The following is a 21,384-nucleotide window of genomic DNA, read 5'->3' as shown; positions in this document are numbered from 1 at the left end:
AAAACAAAACCATGTGAAACTCTGTTCTTGCATGTCCCACGCTCGTAGTATTAGACCACAGTTTCATTAATTCCAGGGTGGTTTCAACTCTTTCATTGATCTATTTATACATCCAGAAACAGAACCAATTCTTCACATCACCAAGTAGTGCAAAAGCTTGACTCTCAGAACTTAACTTCTTATCCTCAACACATCTTCAATTAAAATTTTCAAAGACTAGAAATGGCTTTAATGAGAGGTCTCTTGGGTGCAAAGAAGATCTTGAGCCGCTCTGTGATGGCTACTACACCAAAAGGGTTTCTTGCGGTGTATGTTGGCGAGGACCAGGTCCAGAAGAAGAGATATATAGTTCCTGTCTCATATTTGAGCCAGCCTTTGTTTCAAGCTCTGCTCAGTAAGTCTGAAGAAGAGTTTGGGTTTGATCATCCAATGGGTGGCTTAACCATTCCTTGTCCTGAAGATACTTTCATCAACGTGACTTCTGGGCTAAAGGGAAGATGATCCGAGGAGATAGAGAGATTTAACGTTGTCTACTCCTGAGTTAGAGATAAATTATTCAATGTAAATAGGTCAACCTTTTCCCTCGTTCTTCCTGAGAAAAAGAGTTGTTCAAGAGGTTACAAAGCTCAAAGTAAATGAATTTTCTGTTGTAAAAGTGTTCTATGCTAATTGAAGAAAGGTTTTTAAAAATATAATTCATCTTGAAAACTTGGATTGCTCGAGTGTGAATCAATGAAATGAGTTGAAACATGTTTGTCTACACTAACAGGTTTACCATGTTGCTCTTTTCATATATTATTCAAGAATTGGCTGATTGATTGTGAACAGATATTCACTGTTTAAGTCAGTTCGTCGAAGTAACGAAAATACAAGTGTCTATCACCTTACCATTTCAAGAGAACAAGAAACATTCCGGTCTTTGAGATTTGATATATTAAATCATTTTTTCACAGTTACGTGAGCGGTAAGACTGATGGTAAAACATGTTTTAAGGACTGATTATCGAAAGTTGAGGATCCACACATTCCCTTGGAAATGTAAACTTGAGCATGATTTTAACTTGGGTTATTTTAAAGTTGTAATGATATTTTTTTTTTCAATGACTGATCAAAAATGAATAACTTTAACATGAATTATGCTGTGTTTATAGCATAAAAATTATATTCCACTTTCAAATTTTAGAACTCTTCCGGGAAGAAAGAGAGGAAAAAAAAACAAACTATCCTCTATTTACAAGGAACAAAGTATATCTCTAACTAGAAGAACAATATGTTTGATCATCATCATTGGAGCCTAGACGTTACGTTGATGAAGATATCTTCAGGACAAGGGATCGTTAAGCCACCCATTGGATGATCGAACCCAAACTCTTCTTCAGATTTGCTCAGAAGAGCTTGAAAAGAAGGCTGGCTCAAGTATGAGATTGGCACCACATATCTCTTCTTCTGGCTCTCTCCTACGTACACCGCAAGAAACCCCTTTGGTGCCGCCGAGGTTGCTCTTTTGCTTGTTGCGGCTCCAAGAATCTTCTTGGCACCCAATAGATTTCTCACGAAAGCCATTTCTAGTTTCTTTTTCTGAAGCCTCGAAGATGTATGAAAAGATTCAAGTTATTGGATATATTGCTTGTTTGCTGGTTGATGATTTTGAAAGAATCGGTAATGTTATGTGTATATATAGAAAGATCAATGAATGAATTCGAACCTCTCTCAAACTTGTGGTCTTGAACAATGGGACAAACTAGAGCAGAGTTTCACATGGTATTGTCTGAACCAACTTGAAAAAGTTATAGGTCAATGCAGTTTGTGGTGATAAGATTATTAATTGAATGTAGGACAATAAACTAAAACAAACTCCATATGTAATACACAAGGGCTTGTTTTCTCAATGTTTGTTTAGATAAGACATTTGTTTTGTCAATAATAAAGACCAGCAAGTTTCTGTTCTTCATGTTCTGTGGTGATCATATTCCCTCATCTTTGTGGTCTAAATAGATTTAGTTAATGAGAATTTAAAGTGGGGACATGAAGTTTCTCAACAGCAGAACAACAAGTCTCTGTCACAGTTTAAGTTGTTCTTTGATTATATCCACAGATATGTATCACACATGACAAGTTATACGTACAAGATTGAATAACTCATGTCTTCTCTTCTTTTATTATACAGACATGAGAAAACAAAAGAGATAATGCTCGCTAGCTTTCGTTTCTTGTCTTCTATCATCATATCTTAGAAAACAGAACCATGTGAATAGAGGTATGCGTATGTCTCATTCTTTCAATGGTTCTAAGGTGGTTTCAAAGTCTTTTAACAATCTATATATACATCTTAGGGCAGTGAACCAACTCTTCAATACAAACCTTGAATCTGAGCATCTATTTGTTTCTCAGAAGCTTCAAATTTCAATTTAAAGACACAAGAAATGGCTTTGTTCAGAGGTCTCTTGAGTGCAAAGAGAATCATTGGCCTCTCTGTAGGGGCTTCAAGCAAAAGGACAGTTTCAGCGCCAAAGGGGTTTCTTGCAGTGTACGTTGGTGAAGACCAAGTCCAGAAGAAGAGATATCTTGTGCCAGTATCGTTCTTGAATCAGCCTTCTTTTCAAGCTCTTCTAAGTAAATCTGAGGAAGAGTTTGGATATGATCATCCAATGGGTGGATTAACCATCCCTTGTCCTGAAGACACCTTTATCAACGTGACTTCTCCGCTTCAGTGATGATGTTCCACAAGAAGAGAACACTGACATTAGTTAGAGATAGAATCATTCAATGTATATATGTTAACCCTTTCCTCTTTCTTTGTCAAAGAGAGTTGTTTCAAGAGGTTACGTAACTCAAAATGTTTTATGCCATATTTCTATGTAAAGACCATGGTTTCATTTACACAAATTGCAAAAAGTTTTCTGAGAAATTTGTCATCATTCTTGCATTCACAATTGTCTATGTATCTATATTTGTAGCACGTGAATGTTATGAGACCCATACATGTTTTTGTTTCTGATAGACACAAACCATTATACGGGGAGGATGTTTTCTTCATTAAGATTCTTCTCTTATGACAAATTATCTTTTAATATGAAGATTACCATCCCAGTGATCTCACTACACAATCAAATTACCCCGAGGTCGCTGACCTGCAGAGGATAACCTCCCTTAAGACAGATGGTTTGAACAGCTCAGTGATTTTGGATTCATTGGATCAAATGACAAAAGCTATAAATAAGATAATAATCATTCGGTTAACTCTTTACACACGCTGCAACAAACTCTCTGAAGAAGTAAAAGAAAAAGGTGTATATCTATTTACAAAGACTGGTTAGGTCTGTTTTATAACAATAACATTATGTTGGAGCCAAGATACGTTATACTGAGTACAGAGAACAGAGTTTCACATGATTGTGTGTTTCAGATGGTTGTGTAATTCAGATGTGTTAAATCTGGATTGACTGTAGGACATGCAACATGTTCTTCATTCTCTGTAATGATTCTCTAGTGAGTTTTTCTTCATATTCATAAATATCAAAACACATGTCATTACAGTAGTATGCAGAGGCACACCAAAAGTAATGATCAAATAAGAAGACGAGAAGAAGAAAAAAAACAAGAATCAGATAGGTGTCGCACTTTCTTGTTGAATGGTTGCTCCAAAATGTATTAACATGAATCATTATCGTGTCTATAACATTCACTTTCAAAAGATTATAGAATAACTCTTTAAACAATAAAGAGGTTAAAAAAATCTCATCTATCTACAGGGAAAGTCTATATCTAACTAGACTAACAATATGTTTGGATAATCATCATTGGAACCGAGACGTCACTGTGATGAATATATCTTCAGAACAAGGGATTGTTAAGCCGCCCATTGGATGATCAAACCCAAACTCTTCTTCAGATTTACTTAGTAGGGCTTGAAACGAAGGCTGGCTCAGGTATGAGATTGGCACCACATATCTCTTCTTCTGGCTCTCTCCTACGTACACAGCAAGAAACCCTTTTGGTGCCGCCGAGGTTGTTCTTTTACTCGTAGAAGCTGCTGTTACAGAGCGGCCAAGAATCTTCTTTGCACCCAATAGACTTCTCACCAAGGCCATCTTTTAAACTGAAAGTTTGATTTCTTTTGATGTTTTGGAAGATGTATGAAAATACTAAAGTTATTGGATTGCTTGCTTTAGGTTGATGATAGAAAGAATGGCTAATGTGTACATATATAGATAGATCGATGAGTGAGTTAAAATCTCTCATTGAAACTTGTGGTCTTGGATCGTGGGACAGACTAGAGCAGATCACATGGTTCTGTCCTTCATGTTCTATGGTTGATTATATGTCTTATTCTCTCATTTACGTAGTCTTAATGGATTTAATAAGAACTAATAGTGGGGACCTGAAGTTTCTCAACAACAGAACAACAAGTCTGTGTCACCATTCAAGTTGTTCTTTGATTATATTTAAAAATAGGATTACAGACATTTGGAAACCAAGCCCTTGTGAATTGACTATGGCGATTATCCAAGTAGACAAATTGCATTAATGCATCTTTTTGAGACGGTGAAGACAGAACCATGTGGTGCTTTGTTCTAGCCTGTCCCACACAATTGTAGACAACAATTTTCAAAGAGGGTTCAAACTCATTCATTGATCTTTCTATATATACTATACACATAACCTATTATTTCTATCATTAACAAGAACCAAGCAATATATCCAATTACTTTAATCTTTTCATAAATCTTCACGAGCCTCAAAAAGAATTTCAAACTTTAAAGAAAGAGATGGCTTTGATGAGAAGTCTACTGGGTGCAAAGAAGATTCTTAGAGCGGTAACAAGCAAAGGGGAAACCTCTGCGACACCAAAAGGGTTTCTTGCGGTGTACGTAGGAGAGAGTCAGAAGAAGAGATATGTAGTGCCAATCTCATACCTGAGCCAACCTTCCTTTCAAGCTCTACTCGGTAAATCTGAAGAAGAGTTTGGGTTTGATCATCCAATGGGTGGACTAACGATTCCTTGTCCGGAAGATACATTTGTCAATGTGACTTCTCGGTTCCAGTGATGATTACTTGACTATCAAGTTTTGTTATGGGAGTTATAGAAATCGACATTCATTGTAAATAGATGACCTTTTTCTCTCTCTTCTTCAAATATTTGTTCTAAAGTTTAGAAAGTGAGTGCCATTTTTATGCAATAGGCACTATCATGTGAATACATTTTGGAACGATCATAATACATTTGAAGAACTTATAACAAATCATGTGATAACTATACAAGTCAGATTCTATAACATCCGGATCCGTGGCGCAATGGTAGCGCGTCTGACTCCAGATCAGAAGGTTGCGTGTTCGATTCACGTCGGGTTCAAACTCCCGAACATTATCCGGAATTTTTTTTTTTACCTCCGGTTTTGTCTTTTGCTTTATACTTGGAAACTCTCTTGGTTTGGTAATCTAATTTCACTTAACCGAAACTCTTAGATCCGGTTTGAAATCGTCCGTGAATTGTTCTCTGTTTGAAGAAGAGGCTTGTTAGCTTTCATTGTTTTTTATTTTGGTTTCACATGCATTTATCTTGGAAAACAAAACATTAAGAAACTCTGTTGTCATGTGTTCCTGTTTTATTTTAAAAGATGGATTCATACTTCATTCACAAAACTATTATTATAATATGATATCTCCAACGATTCATATCATCAACGAGAATAAATCAAAGAACTTCATTTTTCAAATGGTCATATTCACATTGAATAAGGAAAACAGTTAACATATGTACATTGAATGATTCTAGCTCTGACTAATGTCAGTATTTTCTTCTTCTGGAACATCATCATTGAAGCATAGAAGTCACGTTGATGAAGGTATCTTCAGGACAAGGAATCGTTAGTCCACCCATTGGATGGTCATATCCAAATTCTTCCTCAGATTTACTGAGGAGAGCTTGAAAAGAAGGCTGGCTCAAGTATGAGACTGGAACTATAAATCTTTTCTTCTGTCTCTCTCCAACGTACACCGCAAGAAACCCCTTTGGCGCTGAAACTGTGCTTTTGCTTGTAGCCGCTACAGAGAGGCCAATAATCCTCTTTGCACTCAAGAGACCTCTAAACAAAGACATTTCTTGTGTCTTTAAATTGAAATTTGAAGCTTCTAAGAAATGGATAGTTGCTTAGATTGAAGGTTTGTATTGAAGAGTTGGTTCTCTGCCTTAAGATGTATATATAGATTGATGAAAGACTTTAAACCGCACTAGAACCATTGAAAGAATGGGACATGTACTCTAATCACATGGTTCTGTTTTTTAGATATGATAGAAGACAAGTAATGAAAGCTAACGTGCTTTAACTCTTTGTTTTCTCATGTCTGTATAATAAATGAACAGAAGAAATTAAGTATTCAATCTTTTACGTATAAATGTGATCATATTTGTGGATGTAATCAAAGAACAACTTAACCTGTGACAGAGACTTGTTGTTCTGCTGTTGAGAAACTTCATGTCCTCACTTTAAATTCTCATTAATTAAAATATATTTAGACCGCAGAGATGTGAAAATATGATCACCACAGAACATGAAGAACAGAAACATACTGGTCTTTATTATTGACAATAGCATATGTCTTATCTAAACAAACATTGAGAAAACAAGCCCTTGTGAATCGCATTTCATTTTTATTTTCTAGTCCCACACTCAATTAGTTTCCAGGCTGTAAAGACAAAACCATGTGAAACTCTGATCTAGTTTGTCCACTTCTTCAAGACCACAAGTTTCAGAGAAGTTCAAAGTTATTCATTGATCTTTCTATATATACACATAACATTACCGATTCTTTCCATATCATCAACCAACACACAAGCATTATTCCAGTAACTTGAATCTTTTTCATACATCTTCAAAGGCTTCAAAAGGATTCAGACTTTCATAAAAAAAGAGAAACAAGAAATGGCTTTCGTAAGAAATCTATTGGGTGCCAAGAAGATTCTTGGAGCCACAACAAGCAAAAGGGCGACCTCATCGGCACCAAAAGGGTTTCTTGCGGTGTATGTAGGAGAGAGCCAGAAGAAGAGATTTGTGGTGCCAATCTCATACTTGAGCCAACCTTCGTTTCAAGCTCTTCTGAGCAAATCTGAAGAAGAATTTGGGTTCGCTCATCCAATGGGTGGCTTAACAATCCCTTGTCCTGAAGATACTTTCATCAACGTGACTTCTCGGCTTCAGTGATGATTATTCTTCGAGTTAGAGATAGATTTTGTTCCTTGTAGATAGAGGATAGCAATTTTATGCTATGTACACAACATACAACATGATTCATGTTAATATAAATTTAATTTTATAATGAATTTAAAAGAACTTCTACATCAAAAGTATAAATTTTTTTTTACAATAATATTAATAAAAGACAATCTAATTTTAAAAGGCATACTCATAAATTCTAACAGTGAGAGGGTTTAAGGTCCAACAGTTCTGGCTGGGTTTTGTTCACCCCTCATGAGTAGTGAGGACTACATTGATGTACTTGAGAAACTTCGCAGATTAGATCTGCCAGGGTTTTAGTTCATCCCTTATGTACACATTTTTTCTCCACTGAAACTTTTGTGTATTCTATTTAATTCAAAGTTTCAGCAGCTTCAAGAAAAAATGCTCCCTCCATTTTTGTTATTTGGCATTTTTTAATTTAACACATAAATTGAAACATAAACATCATTAATAATACTTAAAACACATTTCAATCAATAACATCTGGTAATAAGCAAATACATTGAAACGTCATCTAATTTATGTGCATTTTGACATCAATGAGGATGTACATTGCATTTGACGTCAATGAGGAGGATTAGTTGTACTTCAAATTCGAATACTTATTTAGAAACAGTTCAATATTTGTATAAGAATCGATCATTTATTTCCTTTCAAGAGACCTTACAAAAAGACATTCCATCAGAGAAATAAAGGAGATTAAAAGAAAACAGACATTGCAGCAAATCCAAAGAAAACCATATGCATCGAATCTAACTTCGACTAAAATATTTTTTAAAAAGTAATCAACCCAAACAAAAACACAACCATTATAGATAAAAAAAAGAACTCGTTTCCTTGTTCAAATCATTCATCCCTTTTTCAAGATTCTCTTCACTTGGCACTGGCGAGCTGGGAGCGGATGAGTTTGGCCGCATCAACCATGTTCTTCAGGGCAGGCTTGACCTCTGTGTACTTACGGGTCTTGAGACCACAGTCAGGGTTAACCCAAAGGATGTTCTGCTCAAGGACAGCAAGCATCTTGTTGACTCTGTCTGCGATTTCCTCAGAAGATGGTATTCTTGGGGAGTGGATGTCGTAGACACCTGGACCAATACCAGCACCGTACTTCACGCCCTCACGGAACACAGAGAGGAGCTTCTCATCAGATCGGGAGTTCTCAATGGTGATGACATCAGCATCCATGTCGATGATGGAGTGTATGATGTCGTTGAAGTGGGAGTAGCACATGTGAGTGTGGATCTGGGTGCTGTCTTGGACGCCACAGTTGGTGATTCTGAAGGAGTGAACAGCCCAATCCAAGTAGAAAGCGTGCTCAGATTTCCTGAGTGGTAGTCCTTCTCTGAGTGCAGCCTCATCGATCTGAATGACACCGATTCCACCTTTCTCAAGGTCCTCGACTTCGTCCTTGATGGCCAAAGCAATCTGGTAACAGGTTTCGTGCCTGCAAAGTAATTTAAAATACATGTTTTAGGGACTTCGTTCTCTTTCTTGTAAACTGTGTTCGTTTCAGGCTAAAGGTTTTGTATGTACCTGGGCTGGTCGTTTCTGACGAAGGACCAGTTGAGAATGGTGACAGGGCCGGTAAGCATACCCTTCATTGGGCGAGAGGTCATGCTCTGAGCCATTGCGGACCAGAAAACAGTCATTGCCTTGGGACGGCTCACATCACCGTAGATAACTGGTGGCTTCACACAGCGAGATCCATAAGATTGGACCCATCCGTTAGCAGTGAAGGCAAAACCAGACAACTGCTCCCCGAAGTACTCAACCATGTCGTTTCTCTACAAAATTGTTGAAAAATATCTCGTCAGAAACATTAACAAGGACTTCGACAATAGCTTTGCATTCTCAGCGATAACATAGAAAATTAAAAAAGAAAAAGCTCACCTCTGGCTCTCCGTGGACAAGAACATCGATGTCAAGTTCCTCTTGGAGGTCAACAACTTTCTTGATCTCCTCCTTCATGGCCTTAACGTAGTCCTCCTCAGAAACCCTAATTAAATAGAGATAAGTGAAACCATTAGTATCATACCGTTGAAGGAAATACCAGGGATTAAACTGAGGGAGACTTACTTCTTCGCCTTGTACTCTCTGCGAACTCTCCTGAGCTCTACGGTCTGTGGGAAAGAACCAATGGTGGTGGTTGGCAGGATTGGGAGGTTAAGCTTCTTCTGCTGAGCATCTAGTCTAGCACTAACATTAGTTGCACGACGGTGGTCAGAGCCCTTCAAAGCAGCAGCCTGAGATAACAAGAATCATAAACCACCTCGATTAATAAAAGATTAAAAAATAAATCAGTGACTGAACATGGCTGAGCTTTGACGTCAAACTTACAGCCTTCTGCACACCCTCGTTTGTGACTCTTGGGGAAGACCTCCTCGAAGCCAAAGCAGCAGCGTTGGCAGAGAAAAGGGCCTGAAAGAAAATACAATATTAAATTGCAGATTATTCAAGGATCCAATAAAGAGGCAGGTGGATAAAATTTAAGTGAAGAATACCTCATCCTTCTGACCAGCCAAAGCCTTGGCCAATGCGTTCACTTCAACGACCTTCTGGGCAGCAAAGGCCATCCATGACTTGATTTCATCGTCAAGCTTAGTCTCGTTGACAAGATCGACAGCGGTGTGGAGAAGAGAGCAGGAGGTCGAGACCACAAGCTTATCTGCATCAATGGAGAAAGATAAAGATCAAATTTAAAATATCTGTTTTTGAGAGTATTGTTGGGTAACAAGGGTGAAAAGCAGATGATTCTGGAAGGACATATTACCCTTTCCAACAACACCCTCAAGTGCCTCCAAGGTGCTGAGAGACGCAGCAAAGTCATTAGCCCAGATGTTCCTTCCATCAACAACACCAGCGAAGAGGTACTTTCCCTCAGGGAAACCGGCCTTGACCAAATCAAGAGTCTTTGTGCCACGAACCAAGTCAAATCCGAAGGCAGTCACACCCTTCAACGAAGTAAGGGTCTTGTATGCTTCAGCAGGGATATCAGCGAAGTAGGTCTCCACAAGAACATTCAAACCAGAAAGAGTTGATTCAAGTTCAGCATAGGCTCCAGTAAAGGCCTGGAGTTTGTGGCCCTCAAGATCCATGACAAGGACAGGCTCGTCGAGCTGAATCCAGGTGGCACCAGCTGCCTTAAGCTCGGTGATCACTTCCCTGTACACAAATCAAGGTCATAATATCAGTGACATGTTAGACGATCATTCATAACTAAAATAAAAAGGAAGTGATTTCTTACTTGTAGACAGGGAGAATTTTGGGGAGAAGAGAAAGAAGGTCAAAAGACTTCTCTACACCCTTGGCAGCCTTAGAAAGCAACAAGTAAGAGACAGGGCCAACAAGTACGGGGACGGTGTCAACACCAAGCTGCATAACATAAAGTTTTATAGGATCAGAACTTCAGAATAGCAATCTAGCAGATGAAAGAAAGAAACCTACTTTAAGTGTACAAACGACAATTAGCAGAAGAACAAGAAACTACTTTAGGTGTCAAAACACAACCAGAGTCAAATTAATTTATATCAGCTATTCTATCAAGTAACTGGTGTTTATGAATGTGCAAGTGAGTATATTCTTAATTCATCACTTGTCTATGTGATTATGTGAAACAGCGTTCAGTGAATCTAAGCTCAAACAGTAAATCCTGGAACCAAAGCCTATTATCTCTAATAGATTAGTCCTAAAGCAGACTGTAAAATTCATAAGAAATTGAAAATAGCGAAGAATAATACGTACAGCCTTGGCCTCCTTGTACTCATTCACAGCCTTGTGCGATGCGTACGAAAAGTTAACCTCAGGGCCCAACTCAGGGACGATGTAATGGCTGCATCAACAAAACATCATTACATTAGTCCAATATTCAAAAAAAAAAGCCCAACTAACAATGTCGCTGCAAGGGAGACGAGACTCACTAGTTGGTGTCAAACCACTTGGTCATCTCCATGGCGGGAACAGAGGCATTTCCTCTAGCCATGGAGAAGTAAACATCCAACCCAATCTCACCACCGGTGTAACCGTATCTGGGTGGAACAGCACCGAGCATGGCGGTGGTGTCAAGAACCTGATCGTAGTGAGCAAAGGTGTTGCTTGGGATGTACTTGGTCCCAGCCTCAGACATCTGCTTCCAGATACCCGACCTGATATCAGCAGACACCTTCTGAAGATCCTCAGCAGTGCTCTTCTTATCCCAGAATGACTCCAACGCGAACTTGAGCTCTCTCTTGGGGCCCATACGTGGATATCCAACAATGTGCGACGCCATTTTTGATTTTCTTTAACTGCAACAAACAAAACAAACAAGATCAATATCTCATATTTAAATAAAAGATTTATTAATATATATAATAATAAGGCTAAGTTACTGACTCCAAGAAAGCAGCCAACAACAGTTCACGTGTACGCAAAAAAAAAAAATATCGAAAAGTGTAGCAGCTTTTTGTCGTATTATATGATTGAGATAAACGAGACGAGTCCACTTCAGAGTGGAATTTGAAAAGTTTTAGATCAGATCACATGCAACATTTTATCACTAGGAGATGATCTAAAGCGGATCTAACACACACGAGCTCATAACGACGACCATTTTCAATAGATCGCAAATCAGATCGAGAACCAGATCTACGAATCGAATAACACTAGAAACTCAGATCTGTGACTGATGAAGTCTCTCACCGTTTAGATATACACTACGAACAAACAGATCGCGGAGAAATAGAACCAAATATGATATTCAAATCTAATCACAGTCGAGAGAGTAGTAATAACAATAACAACAACGTGGAGACGAAGAACGAAATGAATAACGAAGGGGGAAGCTAGCTAAATAAGGGAGAACGTAGGGAAGGTAGAGAAACTCGGAGACGTACCTCACGGAGGAAGAATCGGAGAAGAGAAGAAGAAAGGGTTGGCTACGAAGAAGAGAAGGCGAGGAAGGAGAGTGGGCTTGCGAGTTTATTTATAGCAAAAACAAATAATGATAGATCGTTGGGCTCTCTGCATTATTGTCTAGATCTGGTGGTTGATATTTTCGGCATTTATCATTTATTTTTCATTTTATTTTCTTTTTACGGCTATTTATTTGCATTTATTTTCCTACAATATATTTTCTTACCAAAAGTGTGGAAAATTAATAAGTATGAATAAAGCTAGTAAATACGATTCTATCAGTACTACAACATACCTATCACCTTTTCATTTTATTTTCCCACAATATGTTTTGATTTCAGAAAAAAAACAGTCACTAATTTTCTTTATTTGTCTCCCTCACCACATATTATTTATAATTAAATCATATATATACTCGAATACTAAATAAAATAAATTCATATAAAACTTAGTTAAAAAAATTATTAGTAATTTATGTTCTTCAATGTATTTTAGTTGCGTATGTATTTTGGCTTGAAATTTAAAAATATGAACAAAGTAATATATGGTTCACTAAAACGGATCTTTAGATAATATCTTAACTAATTAACAGAAATATCTTAGCTTCAAATTTGTATTAGTAGTTTGGATTAGTAAAGATCAATCTATTTATTTTTACTGTAGTAAATCCTAATCATCTAGTTAGTCGTATTAAGAAATTAAATAGAGAATTAAAACGTGAAGGGGAGTTGGTGGTGTGCGTGGAGCGATTAGTAGGTGGCATGGGACCCACGGAGGTTGGTGGGGATTCACATTTCACAGTGAAGTTTCTGCTAAATACGACGGCGTTTAGCATTCAGCACGAAGAGTATCGACATTGAGCGCTGCTCGTGCTCGGCAGCGTTTTGGAAACCATGTGGAGGTTGAAGCTGACTATTTTTGATAAAATAAAAAATAAATTCCCATAATTTGACTACTAAAAATACATTTTAGGTTAGTAAATACAATAGTCATAATCATGATATTTATGTTTTTATAGAACTGGCCGAGAAAAATATTATGGTTGGTGACTATAGTTGGTGGAGAAGGATTGTGGCCCCACAATATATATGTAATTGTTTAAGATTCATAAGCAAAGTGATGAGTGGTCTTGATGTTGTTGTTTGCTGATGATTTGGCCACCGTATATTGATTCTTAACTTATATTATCTTCATCGCTTCCCTTAATTACATCTTACTTTTTCCTTCTAATCCTATTTTGAATTTTCTTTATGTTTTTATGAAGTTAAATCTTGAATATTAATGATAAGCAAAAAAATTTTGACGCTTGCAAAATAAACTTTGTATAGACATCTTAAGAACCTCACTGTTTCTCAAGCTTGCGTTAGGACATTCGAAGGACTAAAAGTCTATATCACATACTAGTAGTCTAAGAAATCTATGCATAGTGGGATCGATATGGTTTTTCTCATACCAATCATTGATCCTTAATTTTATCATGTAGTTCAATGTTTATAGAAGTCTAACCATAGTACATACACTACTTTATTAATGTATAAGCTCTTGTAGAGGGAGTCGTGAGTATGGTCCAAGTTCAAGAACTAGGTTGGACTTTTTGAGTACCATTCTCTTGTATCGGAAACTGTGTAGGTGTGTATTTCGAGTTTAAAAAATAATAAAATGTAGAAGATGGTGATGCTGCTCCAAACCGACAATTCAGGGCCTGACTGGTTCAACCGCAGCGGTTGCGGTTGCGGGAGTTTGCGGATGCGGGTGGTTGCGGTTTCTAGCGGTTTTAAGAGATTCGTACGACTGGTTATGCGGTTAGAAATTGGTGCGTTTGCGAGATACTTATGACTGGTTAACTACCAAATGCAGTAGCGGTTAAATAATAACTTAACAATATTTACATTTTATACAATTATAAAAATATCAAAAATAATAATATTATAATAAATATAAAATTTATATTTAGAAAGTTATAGTTTAATTTTTTTTTAACTATAGAAAATATTTTTTATTTTAAAGTTTTATAATATTAATTAAAATATAATAGATATATTTTAGCTTTTTTATAATTCCCATTTAATTTTTTTATTGAATATTTTTATTTTTGTATTTATATTGTTTTGGAAAAAAAGAAATTTTTTTTTTCTCCCGCAACTGCCCGCAACCGCAAACGCTAGCTGAAACCAGCTTTTGAATTTATGAGGTTCAGAGCGATTTGGAGCGGTTTGGAACGGTTTGAGCGATTGTTGCAAAACGCCAACAACCGCTACCAATCGCAAAAGCTGCGTTTGCGGGTGGTAGCGGGAAAACCAGTCATACCTCAGTCGACAAAGTAGTGATTCTTCCTTAATCAACGTCAACAAAATGTTTACTGAAGAGTGTTTGACACAATATGGATAAAAACTATAGGTTAATTATATGATTTGTATTCTGCGCTGTTTATTTTACGAGTAATTGTCAATCACAGCAAATAAGTTGAACATCAGTTACATGAGATGAGACTTCAAGTAACAAGGCATATGCATCCTTAAGGTTGGTTTGTCGGTGGATTTAGAACTAGATCTACCATTATAAAAATAGCAACATTCACACGAGCATTTAATGAGAATGATCATTTTTTATTTTCATTTTATTGTTTTGAATCCTAAACAGGAGTAATCAGCTGATTCAGCTCACACGCAAAAAGAAGTTTTGTGATGTATTTTATGAAATTATTGAATTAACCCGTACGCGTATTTGTGAAAATTACATATAAAAACCATATTTTTTTAGTATATCTCACTTTTTTTTTTTGCGTCATCTTGAGTTTGGTAGATCGTATAATTAAAATAATAAACGAATCACAAGATCCAAAAACATTCTTATTGCTGGTTTATAAGCTTTTGTGATAAAGGTATGCTTTTAGCCATGTGAGTTAATAATGATAAGCATACGTATACATCATCATTTGTCTTGAAAGCTGTTAATTTAAGCAATTTCGAATAATCTCAAGATTCAGAAAGAAGATAATAATTTATAAATAGAATTCAGAAATTATTCACCTGAATCTCAATCACAAGGCTTCTTGTTAACAGGCGAGCGAGTATATAATGAAAACGAAAAGCCAAACCCTTGTTAGGTAGTAGGTAAGAGTCCATTCTTATAGATTACAGTGCTTACACTACTAGCAACTCAAACTCAACACGTTCAAAGAAAAATCCAAACAGCAATACACTTTCTCAGCTCTCACTTCCCATGTTCAATACAATCCAATTTATAGAGCTGCATATTTCAAGTCACAAACCAAAAACAGAGCACACAGTCTGATGAAGAGATACAAATCAATCGAATCAATAAATATGAAAGCTGAAATAGGAGAGAAGGAAAACGCAGACACACAAAACCAGCAAAAAAAGAGAAAACTCGGTACAAAAAAAAAAGATTAGCGGCTTCTTCTTGCCCCTCTTAAAACAGAGCACACAGTCTGATGAAAAACACAAAACCCAGAAGTGCCTATCATTACCACGTAACAAACATATATTTACTTGAGTTCAGATGTGTTACCCTTCGATCTTTCAATCTGAGTCACTTGAACTAGAGCTTGAGCTCGAGCTCGAGCTTGAAGAATTGGACTTACTCTTCTTCTCCTTCTTCTTCTTGTCCTTCTTCTTCTTGTCCTTCTTCTTCTCTGTCTTCTCTTTTTGCTCTGCAATGCTTTCCCCTGAAATTTCCGGAGTTTCTTTGGAATCATGACTCTGTACAATCGCATCAGCATTGCTTGAGGTCTCAGCTTTTGCTTCCTCAGTCACAACTTCATCACTGACTGTTACATTTTCTGTAGGATTCACCACTCTTTCAGAGATTACTTCCATGGCCATCTCCTCTTTTGGTTCAGAAGGTTTTGGGATTTCCTCCAGTGATCGAGTTTCGATAGACGATACATCGGATGTGGTTCCCTCCTCTTTCAGTCTACTTTCCTCTTCCTCTTTCTTTTCTTCTTTCACAGGTGTGTTGTTCAGATGAACATTTGTCTCATCAAGAGACCTTTCTTCAACTGAAGACCCTGATGATTCGGTTTCTACTGCACTCTTGACATCTCCAGACCCACCTTCTGGCTCTGGTGACTTTGGCTGCTTGCCCATGCTCTCTTCAACAGCCTGGTTCATAGCAGTATCTAGATCATCCTTCGATGTAGCTTCCACAACTGTCAAATCTGACTCGGTTCCATAATTTTCTTGAGCCAACTGGTCTTGAACGGTACTAGGAAGAATAACATCCTCAACCTCAGATCCTTCATTGATCTGCTGGAAAGCAGATTCTATGTCTTCAACCGATCTCGCTTCCAAAACAGGCAGAGCTTCCGTCAGTTCGTTGGCAGTCTCTGATCCTATCGAAGATGGCCCAGGTTCAGAATCTGTCACAACTTCCTTAACACTGAAGTCTCCAATCGTGTCGAGTTCAGACAACAATCCTTCATCAATCTCTTTGATCTCGTCTGCCTCTTCGTTGATAACTTCAGGAGGAGTTTCAGATATTGCATGTAAATCTGTAAGCTGATCTAACCGCTCCACCACATGGTCAAGCTCGTCGTAAACAGTCTCTTGGAAGAACTCCGCCCTTGAGCCTTCACCAACCATAGGTGTTTTGTACTCAGGAGACTCTGCTGGAGATGAGGATGTGTCAGATGTCAAACAAGATAAATCGGCTGTATCCTCAGGAGCATCATGATACTCGTGGAAAGTGATGTTGCGGGAAAATACCACACTAACAGGAGCTGCACGAGCTGGTGCCTGCAATAACGCATCACAACGGTAAGAAACAGATCTCTTGCTTAATAAATTGCAGAAAGAACAAAAGAGAACTCTAAATAGTTTTGAGGTATTTGCCTGCTATTATATCCATTTCCAGCTAAAAAACAAATCTAGATGAAAATAATATCAATGCAGCATCAAGTAACTGATCTCGTATATTCCCTCTATTATTTTGTAGGTTGTGATGTTAAGTATATCACAGAGTATTTCAAGCTTAGAGGAGAGCAGTATAAATTCGTATACCAAACGCATCAGATAAATGTATAATGATGTGCATCTACGAGAGAAGATAAGTTCATGACTTACTTGATCTTCACCAGGTCCAGGTGATGATTGTTCGACCACAGATTTATCAGACCAGGTCAGTTCTCTATCTGATTCATAAGGAGTCGTTTCCTCGGATCCCACATTTTGGACACTAGCATTCACAGAGTCTACTTCAATATCCATAGTTTGGTTGGGGTGTGTTTCTTCCTTGGCATCAGAAACTGATGACTGAACTGAATCTTGCTCCGACTGCTGAACATCTTCATCATTAAATGAATGCGTCTCAGCATACTCAACTGCTCCAGAAGACAAAGTGGAGTAACTGTCTATTGGGATGTCTGCGTTGAATGTTTGAAGAATTGCTTCAGCCTTTTGTTTATCCTGTTCCTCGTGCATTATCCCTTCAGATACTGATCTGTTAACTGAAGTTTCAGCTATGTCTTGTACCACATCAGGTGAACTTGTATGCTCAACTGGGAGATGTTGTTCAAGCATCCCTGAAGATACTTCTTTTACTTCCTCATGCAGATCTTCGTGACCTTCAACTCCGCCAACCTCCCCGGTGTGAAGGTTTGCCTCTCCTGTAACATGTGAGCTACTCTCTCCTACTTCCCTTGTACTTCTCTCAGTCTCATCAGGAGTGGAATGAATTTCCGCATTTTCACCTTCATTGTCTGCATTTTCCTGTACTTCTTCCACACTCTTTTCAGGTAGATCCGGTTTGTAATCAGACGACACCGAAGAAAACGATGGGAACCTACTGCCAGAACGAGGACTCGTATCGTAAACAGGTTCTACGTGGTGGTCATCCACACTAAGATCATGAGCTGCTAAGTCCTCCAGCGAGGGGCGTGCAGTAATGAAAGCAGGCGCTACATCATGATCATGGTGATAATCATCATCATCCACCCCTCTTGGAACATGGATTTCTAATCCTCCAAAAGAAGAAGCTTCTGATTCTTCATGAAGATCAACTTTCTGCTCAGAGACCATCGTTGCTTCATTCTCACTAACATCCCCTATCTCTTCTTCTGTCTCTGATAAGGATGAATCACTATCACTGGAATCCTCTTCATTATCATGTTTTGACTTATCAGAAGTTTCTCCGTCCGTCACGTTTGATTCCTCATGATTTGCCTCTGGACTTCCCAGTACAATCTCAGCCACGTCGTGATGAAGATTCCTGCTATCACCTTGTTCATCAGAATCGGAATCTTCTGACGTATGGCTTTTATCTTCATCACGGTCAGAACCTGAATGGCTCTTTTCTTCATCATCATGGTCAGAAGCGGAATGCATTTTTTCTTCATCACGGTCAGAAGCCTTTTCTGTATCTCTATCAGCATCCTGTTCATCCACCTTCTTTTCGTCATCCTCCAGGATTGTGCACACAGATTCAGTATCAGGAACAGAACTGACTTTTGATTCACTAACTTCACTGAGCTGCCTTTCATATGGATAATAGCTCGTTCCCTCGTTTGCTAATCTTTCCAGCACAAAGAAAGGACGCAGCCTATCATGCCTGGGACCTCCGAGCATCGATGGACCAACGCTAAAACTCTCATGTCTTCTGAACACTTGATCCTTCGGTTGCTGAGAAGATAACTCTTCCTCGAAACCGTCACCCTTGACGTCTGTCTTTTCTTCATTCGGATCAAATGGAGAATCAAATGGATTCTTCCTAGCGAACATAATGGACGGAGCAGAGCCTGGTATGTCCATATCATCGTACGGATCATACGGAAGATCAAATGGATTCCTTGCAGTTGAGATTGGCGGCATATTAACGGGAATCTCAGCACTATCGAAATCAATCAGATTCTTCTCAGCCATCATTCTCATATTGTGGCGAGCTCTTCTCCTAGCGATGAGATTCTCCAACCGTTGGTTTCTTTCGAGCTCGAGAGTTCCAAGATCCATAACATTCTTCTGGTCAGCCTCTGTCCACTTGATAGCTGATTTGCTTTCATCATCCTTCTCTTCCTTCTTCTCCTCCTCTTCCTCTTCTTCATCCTCGTCTTCCTCCTCCTCTTCCTCTTCGTTCTCGTTATCTCCCTCCTCTCCATTACTTTCGCTGTCAACATCAGACTCCATCCCTTCATCACTACTACTCCTATGCGGCCCTTCTAAAGCCGCATCCGATCCATCAAGATCCGCAACGCCACGACCTGGATTCTCCGTGTGTAAAAGCGGGTGAAGCTCGTCAAGCATGGGGATGATGTCAGTCATAGAAGGATCAGGCGAAGAGCTTTCCGCACCGTCTGAACCAGAGTCCAGCGAGTCATCAGCATCATCATCCTCGTCCTCCTCGTGCCTCATCGGTCTCCAAGGAGAAACCGGAGATACATCCATCTGATCTTCCTTTGAATCGTCCATCATTGCATCTAATGATTGTTCAGTTCCAATTACCCCATCTCTCTTCTTATCCACGTCCACAACAAAAGCTCTCTCCTCAAACCTCACATGAGTACCACCACGTTTCACCTCATCAAGAGTCTCATCAACCAAAGGCCTATAATCAAAAGGTCTCCCATCGTCATCAACCTCACTCAGAAGATTCTCCACTAAACCATCAGCAACATCCTTCCCATCCAAAACCACATCTTCTTCTTCTTTCTCCCTCCCCAGGAACCTCTCCACGTTAAAACTCTCCCCACCACCACCACCACCTCTCTCAACAACAACAGTAGAAAAAGGATCCCTCGAGACCTCGGTTCTGAAAGGAGCAGCCTCGTAGACAGTCTCCGGTTTCTCCTTCTCGATCTCAGGTACGTTCGGCTCTCCGAAACTCAGAATCGTTCCAAGCAAAACGAGAGTGCACACCAAGACGGGAGATGCAACCACCAAGGCGGAGAACAGAAGAGGACACGTTCTGTGGAGAAGGTACAAAAACGCGACGAAGCCGAGGAGGAAGGGATGATTGCAGATCCATCTGTAGGAGGTTTTGATCATAATGTCAAACGATCTCCGTAGGTGGACTCTGAGCTCCGACCGATCACTCATCATCTTTTTTTCTTCTTCCTCTTCCTCTTCTTCGTCTCCAGGTTGTTTCTGTAAGAACAAACATTCAAATTAAAGATAAAGTTAGCAACTTTGATTCAAAGGGAGAAACTTTTAGATCAAATCACATGCAACATTTAAGATCGGATCTAAGGCACACACGAGCCCATAAAAGGTAAATCATTTCCAAATCGGATCGATAAATCGAAGATTACCCTAATCGGTGATTGGTGAGCTCAATCAACAGGTAGGAGGGAACCGATCGTGGAGAAAAAAAGAGATCAAATGCGATAATTCAACAATTTCTCATCAGTTCGTTAGCCCTAAACTAGACATGGCGCGTGGACAGGGAAAATGAAATGAAAAAAAAAAAGAGAAAGGGAGGAGAGAGACGTGGGGAAGGGATAGAAAGTCGGAGACGTACCGTACGCGGAGATTGAATTGGAGAGAGAGAGAGAGAGAGGAGAATCAAAAAAAGTGTTGACTATAACGATCGTTAGGGACGATGATGAAGAAGAAGAAGAAGAAGAGTGGGCTCTGTTGTTTGTTTTTAGCTTTCTTTACAGCAAAAACGAATGATCAATTCTTCGTTGGGCTCTTTTGTTACTAAGCTGGTGCCGTAGTGGTGGCGCCCCTACTTTTCCTACAATTATTCCATTTTATTATTTTAATCATACTAAACATAGTTTGTTTCTTTGTAATTAATTATAAAGAAAAATACAGATTTGATTATTATTTCAAAATTAAAATAATTAGTTATGAGTAGAAGACTAGAAGCACGCAACAAAAGATTGTCTGTTTTATTGTATCTAGAAGTTGATTGGTGAGTCTGTTTGGTCAAATACTTGAACGAGAACTTAAATGAGCTTCCATTTCAATGCTCCCCTCAATCCTGAAGCCAACACTGACCATGATACCAGACTCTTGGTCATGGTTTGTGATCCCATTTTTAACTGATAGGCATCTTGAGCATGGTTTGTGATCCCATTCTTTTTCACGTGCCTTTGAGACTGGCTACACTAGTTAGTTGCTCATTCCATTGGACCACCTCGCCCTCGGTGAATCTGCTGTGCTGATTTAATGTTGACATGGTGCAACTGTGCAAGTTGGAAAGTTGGGTTTGATCTTGATGAGGTCAAGACACAAAATTCTGGATTCTTTAATGTATTCAGAATGTTATATGATGAAAATAAGAAATGCTTTCGTGATACA

General features: G+C 38.6%; 9 protein-coding genes and 1 non-coding gene across 12 annotated transcripts; 5 read left to right on the top strand and 5 right to left on the bottom strand.

The window, feature by feature from the left end:
- Window positions 1-222: 222 nt before the first annotated feature.
- On the top strand, window positions 223-7,320 carry LOC106445316 (auxin-responsive protein SAUR21-like). The gene has a single exon (XM_022688571.2). It carries the CDS (start codon window positions 223-225, stop codon window positions 499-501), a length of 279 nt encoding a protein of 92 aa, XP_022544292.2. The 3' UTR covers window positions 502-7,320.
- LOC106443176 (auxin-responsive protein SAUR21) lies at window positions 1,123-1,777 on the bottom strand. The gene has a single exon (XM_013884762.3). It carries the CDS (start codon window positions 1,560-1,562, stop codon window positions 1,284-1,286), a length of 279 nt encoding a protein of 92 aa, XP_013740216.1. The 5' UTR covers window positions 1,563-1,777; the 3' UTR covers window positions 1,123-1,283.
- On the top strand, window positions 2,423-7,320 carry LOC106443175 (auxin-responsive protein SAUR24). Its single transcript, XM_048771157.1, has one exon. It carries the CDS (start codon window positions 2,423-2,425, stop codon window positions 2,711-2,713), a length of 291 nt encoding a protein of 96 aa, XP_048627114.1. The 3' UTR covers window positions 2,714-7,320.
- Window positions 3,609-4,090, bottom strand: LOC106443173 (auxin-responsive protein SAUR21). Its single transcript, XM_013884760.3, has one exon. It carries the CDS (start codon window positions 4,088-4,090, stop codon window positions 3,797-3,799), a length of 294 nt encoding a protein of 97 aa, XP_013740214.1. The 3' UTR covers window positions 3,609-3,796.
- Window positions 3,609-6,099, bottom strand: LOC106433617 (auxin-responsive protein SAUR21). Its single transcript, XM_048771159.1, has one exon. It carries the CDS (start codon window positions 6,097-6,099, stop codon window positions 5,815-5,817), a length of 285 nt encoding a protein of 94 aa, XP_048627116.1. The 3' UTR covers window positions 3,609-5,814.
- LOC106443172 (auxin-responsive protein SAUR21) lies at window positions 4,769-5,242 on the top strand. Its single transcript, XM_013884759.3, has one exon. The coding sequence runs from the start codon at window positions 4,769-4,771 to the stop codon at window positions 5,045-5,047; it is 279 nt and encodes a 92-aa protein (XP_013740213.1). The 3' UTR covers window positions 5,048-5,242.
- On the top strand, window positions 5,281-5,352 carry TRNAW-CCA. The gene has a single exon. It is a non-coding gene; the product is annotated as a tRNA-Trp (tRNA).
- On the top strand, window positions 6,773-7,320 carry LOC106433626 (auxin-responsive protein SAUR19). The gene has a single exon (XM_013874460.3). It carries the CDS (start codon window positions 6,923-6,925, stop codon window positions 7,199-7,201), a length of 279 nt encoding a protein of 92 aa, XP_013729914.1. The 5' UTR covers window positions 6,773-6,922; the 3' UTR covers window positions 7,202-7,320.
- A 540-nt stretch (window positions 7,321-7,860) lies between these two features.
- Window positions 7,861-12,295, bottom strand: LOC106433609 (5-methyltetrahydropteroyltriglutamate--homocysteine methyltransferase 1). Its single transcript, XM_013874440.3, has 11 exons — window positions 12,109-12,295; window positions 11,155-11,520; window positions 10,979-11,066; window positions 10,482-10,609; window positions 10,008-10,399; window positions 9,739-9,902; window positions 9,575-9,655; window positions 9,314-9,480; window positions 9,128-9,233; window positions 8,771-9,021; window positions 7,861-8,681 (listed from the first exon to the last, which is right to left on the bottom strand). Exons 2-11 carry the CDS (start codon window positions 11,502-11,504, stop codon window positions 8,111-8,113), a joined length of 2,298 nt encoding a protein of 765 aa, XP_013729894.1. The 5' UTR covers window positions 11,505-11,520; window positions 12,109-12,295; the 3' UTR covers window positions 7,861-8,110.
- Window positions 12,296-15,205: 2,910 nt separating this feature from the next.
- Window positions 15,206-20,811, bottom strand: LOC106433593 (protein IWS1 homolog). 3 transcript variants are annotated; one of them, XM_022711886.2, is made up of 4 exons: window positions 20,597-20,811; window positions 17,212-20,223; window positions 15,659-16,884; window positions 15,206-15,376 (listed from the first exon to the last, which is right to left on the bottom strand). In XM_022711886.2, exons 2-3 carry the CDS (start codon window positions 20,176-20,178, stop codon window positions 15,670-15,672), a joined length of 4,182 nt encoding a protein of 1,393 aa, XP_022567607.1. In that variant the 5' UTR covers window positions 20,179-20,223; window positions 20,597-20,811; the 3' UTR covers window positions 15,206-15,376; window positions 15,659-15,669. The 3 variants fall into 3 exon arrangements, with proteins under 3 accessions (XP_022567607.1, XP_013729877.1, XP_013729884.1); XM_013874423.3 differs by having other exon boundaries at window positions 15,206-16,884; XM_013874430.3 differs by having other exon boundaries at window positions 15,206-16,884; window positions 20,388-20,757.
- Window positions 20,812-21,384: the final 573 nt, after the last annotated feature.

Source organism: Brassica napus, chromosome A3 (genome assembly GCF_020379485.1).
Source record: "Brassica napus cultivar Da-Ae chromosome A3, Da-Ae, whole genome shotgun sequence".
NCBI lineage: Eukaryota > Viridiplantae > Streptophyta > Magnoliopsida > Brassicales > Brassicaceae > Brassica > Brassica napus.
The sequence above is the reverse complement of the archived record's forward strand: the minus strand, read 5'-3'. Positions and strand labels throughout refer to the sequence as shown.

Excerpts from the sequence above, each read along its gene's own strand:
- LOC106445316 (XM_022688571.2), top strand. The coding sequence starts at position 223 with ATGGCTTTAATGAGAGGTCTCTTGGGTGCAAAGAAGATCTTGAGCCGC.
- LOC106443176 (XM_013884762.3), bottom strand. The coding sequence starts at position 1,562 with ATGGCTTTCGTGAGAAATCTATTGGGTGCCAAGAAGATTCTTGGAGCC.
- LOC106443175 (XM_048771157.1), top strand. The coding sequence starts at position 2,423 with ATGGCTTTGTTCAGAGGTCTCTTGAGTGCAAAGAGAATCATTGGCCTC.
- LOC106443173 (XM_013884760.3), bottom strand. The coding sequence starts at position 4,090 with ATGGCCTTGGTGAGAAGTCTATTGGGTGCAAAGAAGATTCTTGGCCGC.
- LOC106443172 (XM_013884759.3), top strand. The coding sequence starts at position 4,769 with ATGGCTTTGATGAGAAGTCTACTGGGTGCAAAGAAGATTCTTAGAGCG.
- LOC106433617 (XM_048771159.1), bottom strand. The coding sequence starts at position 6,099 with ATGTCTTTGTTTAGAGGTCTCTTGAGTGCAAAGAGGATTATTGGCCTC.
- LOC106433626 (XM_013874460.3), top strand. The coding sequence starts at position 6,923 with ATGGCTTTCGTAAGAAATCTATTGGGTGCCAAGAAGATTCTTGGAGCC.
- LOC106433609 (XM_013874440.3), bottom strand. The coding sequence starts at position 11,504 with ATGGCGTCGCACATTGTTGGATATCCACGTATGGGCCCCAAGAGAGAG. Across the intron at positions 9,481-9,574 it reads ACGAGGGTGTGCAGAAGGCT|GCTGCTGCTTTGAAGGGCTC; the intron begins GTAAGTTTGACG and ends TTGTTATCTCAG. Across the intron at positions 8,682-8,770 it reads GTCAGAAACGACCAGCCCAG|GCACGAAACCTGTTACCAGA; the intron begins GTACATACAAAA and ends ATTACTTTGCAG.
- LOC106433593 (XM_013874423.3), bottom strand. The coding sequence starts at position 20,178 with ATGATGAGTGATCGGTCGGAGCTCAGAGTCCACCTACGGAGATCGTTT. Across the intron at positions 16,885-17,211 it reads CTGGACCTGGTGAAGATCAA|GCACCAGCTCGTGCAGCTCC; the intron begins GTAAGTCATGAA and ends GCGTTATTGCAG.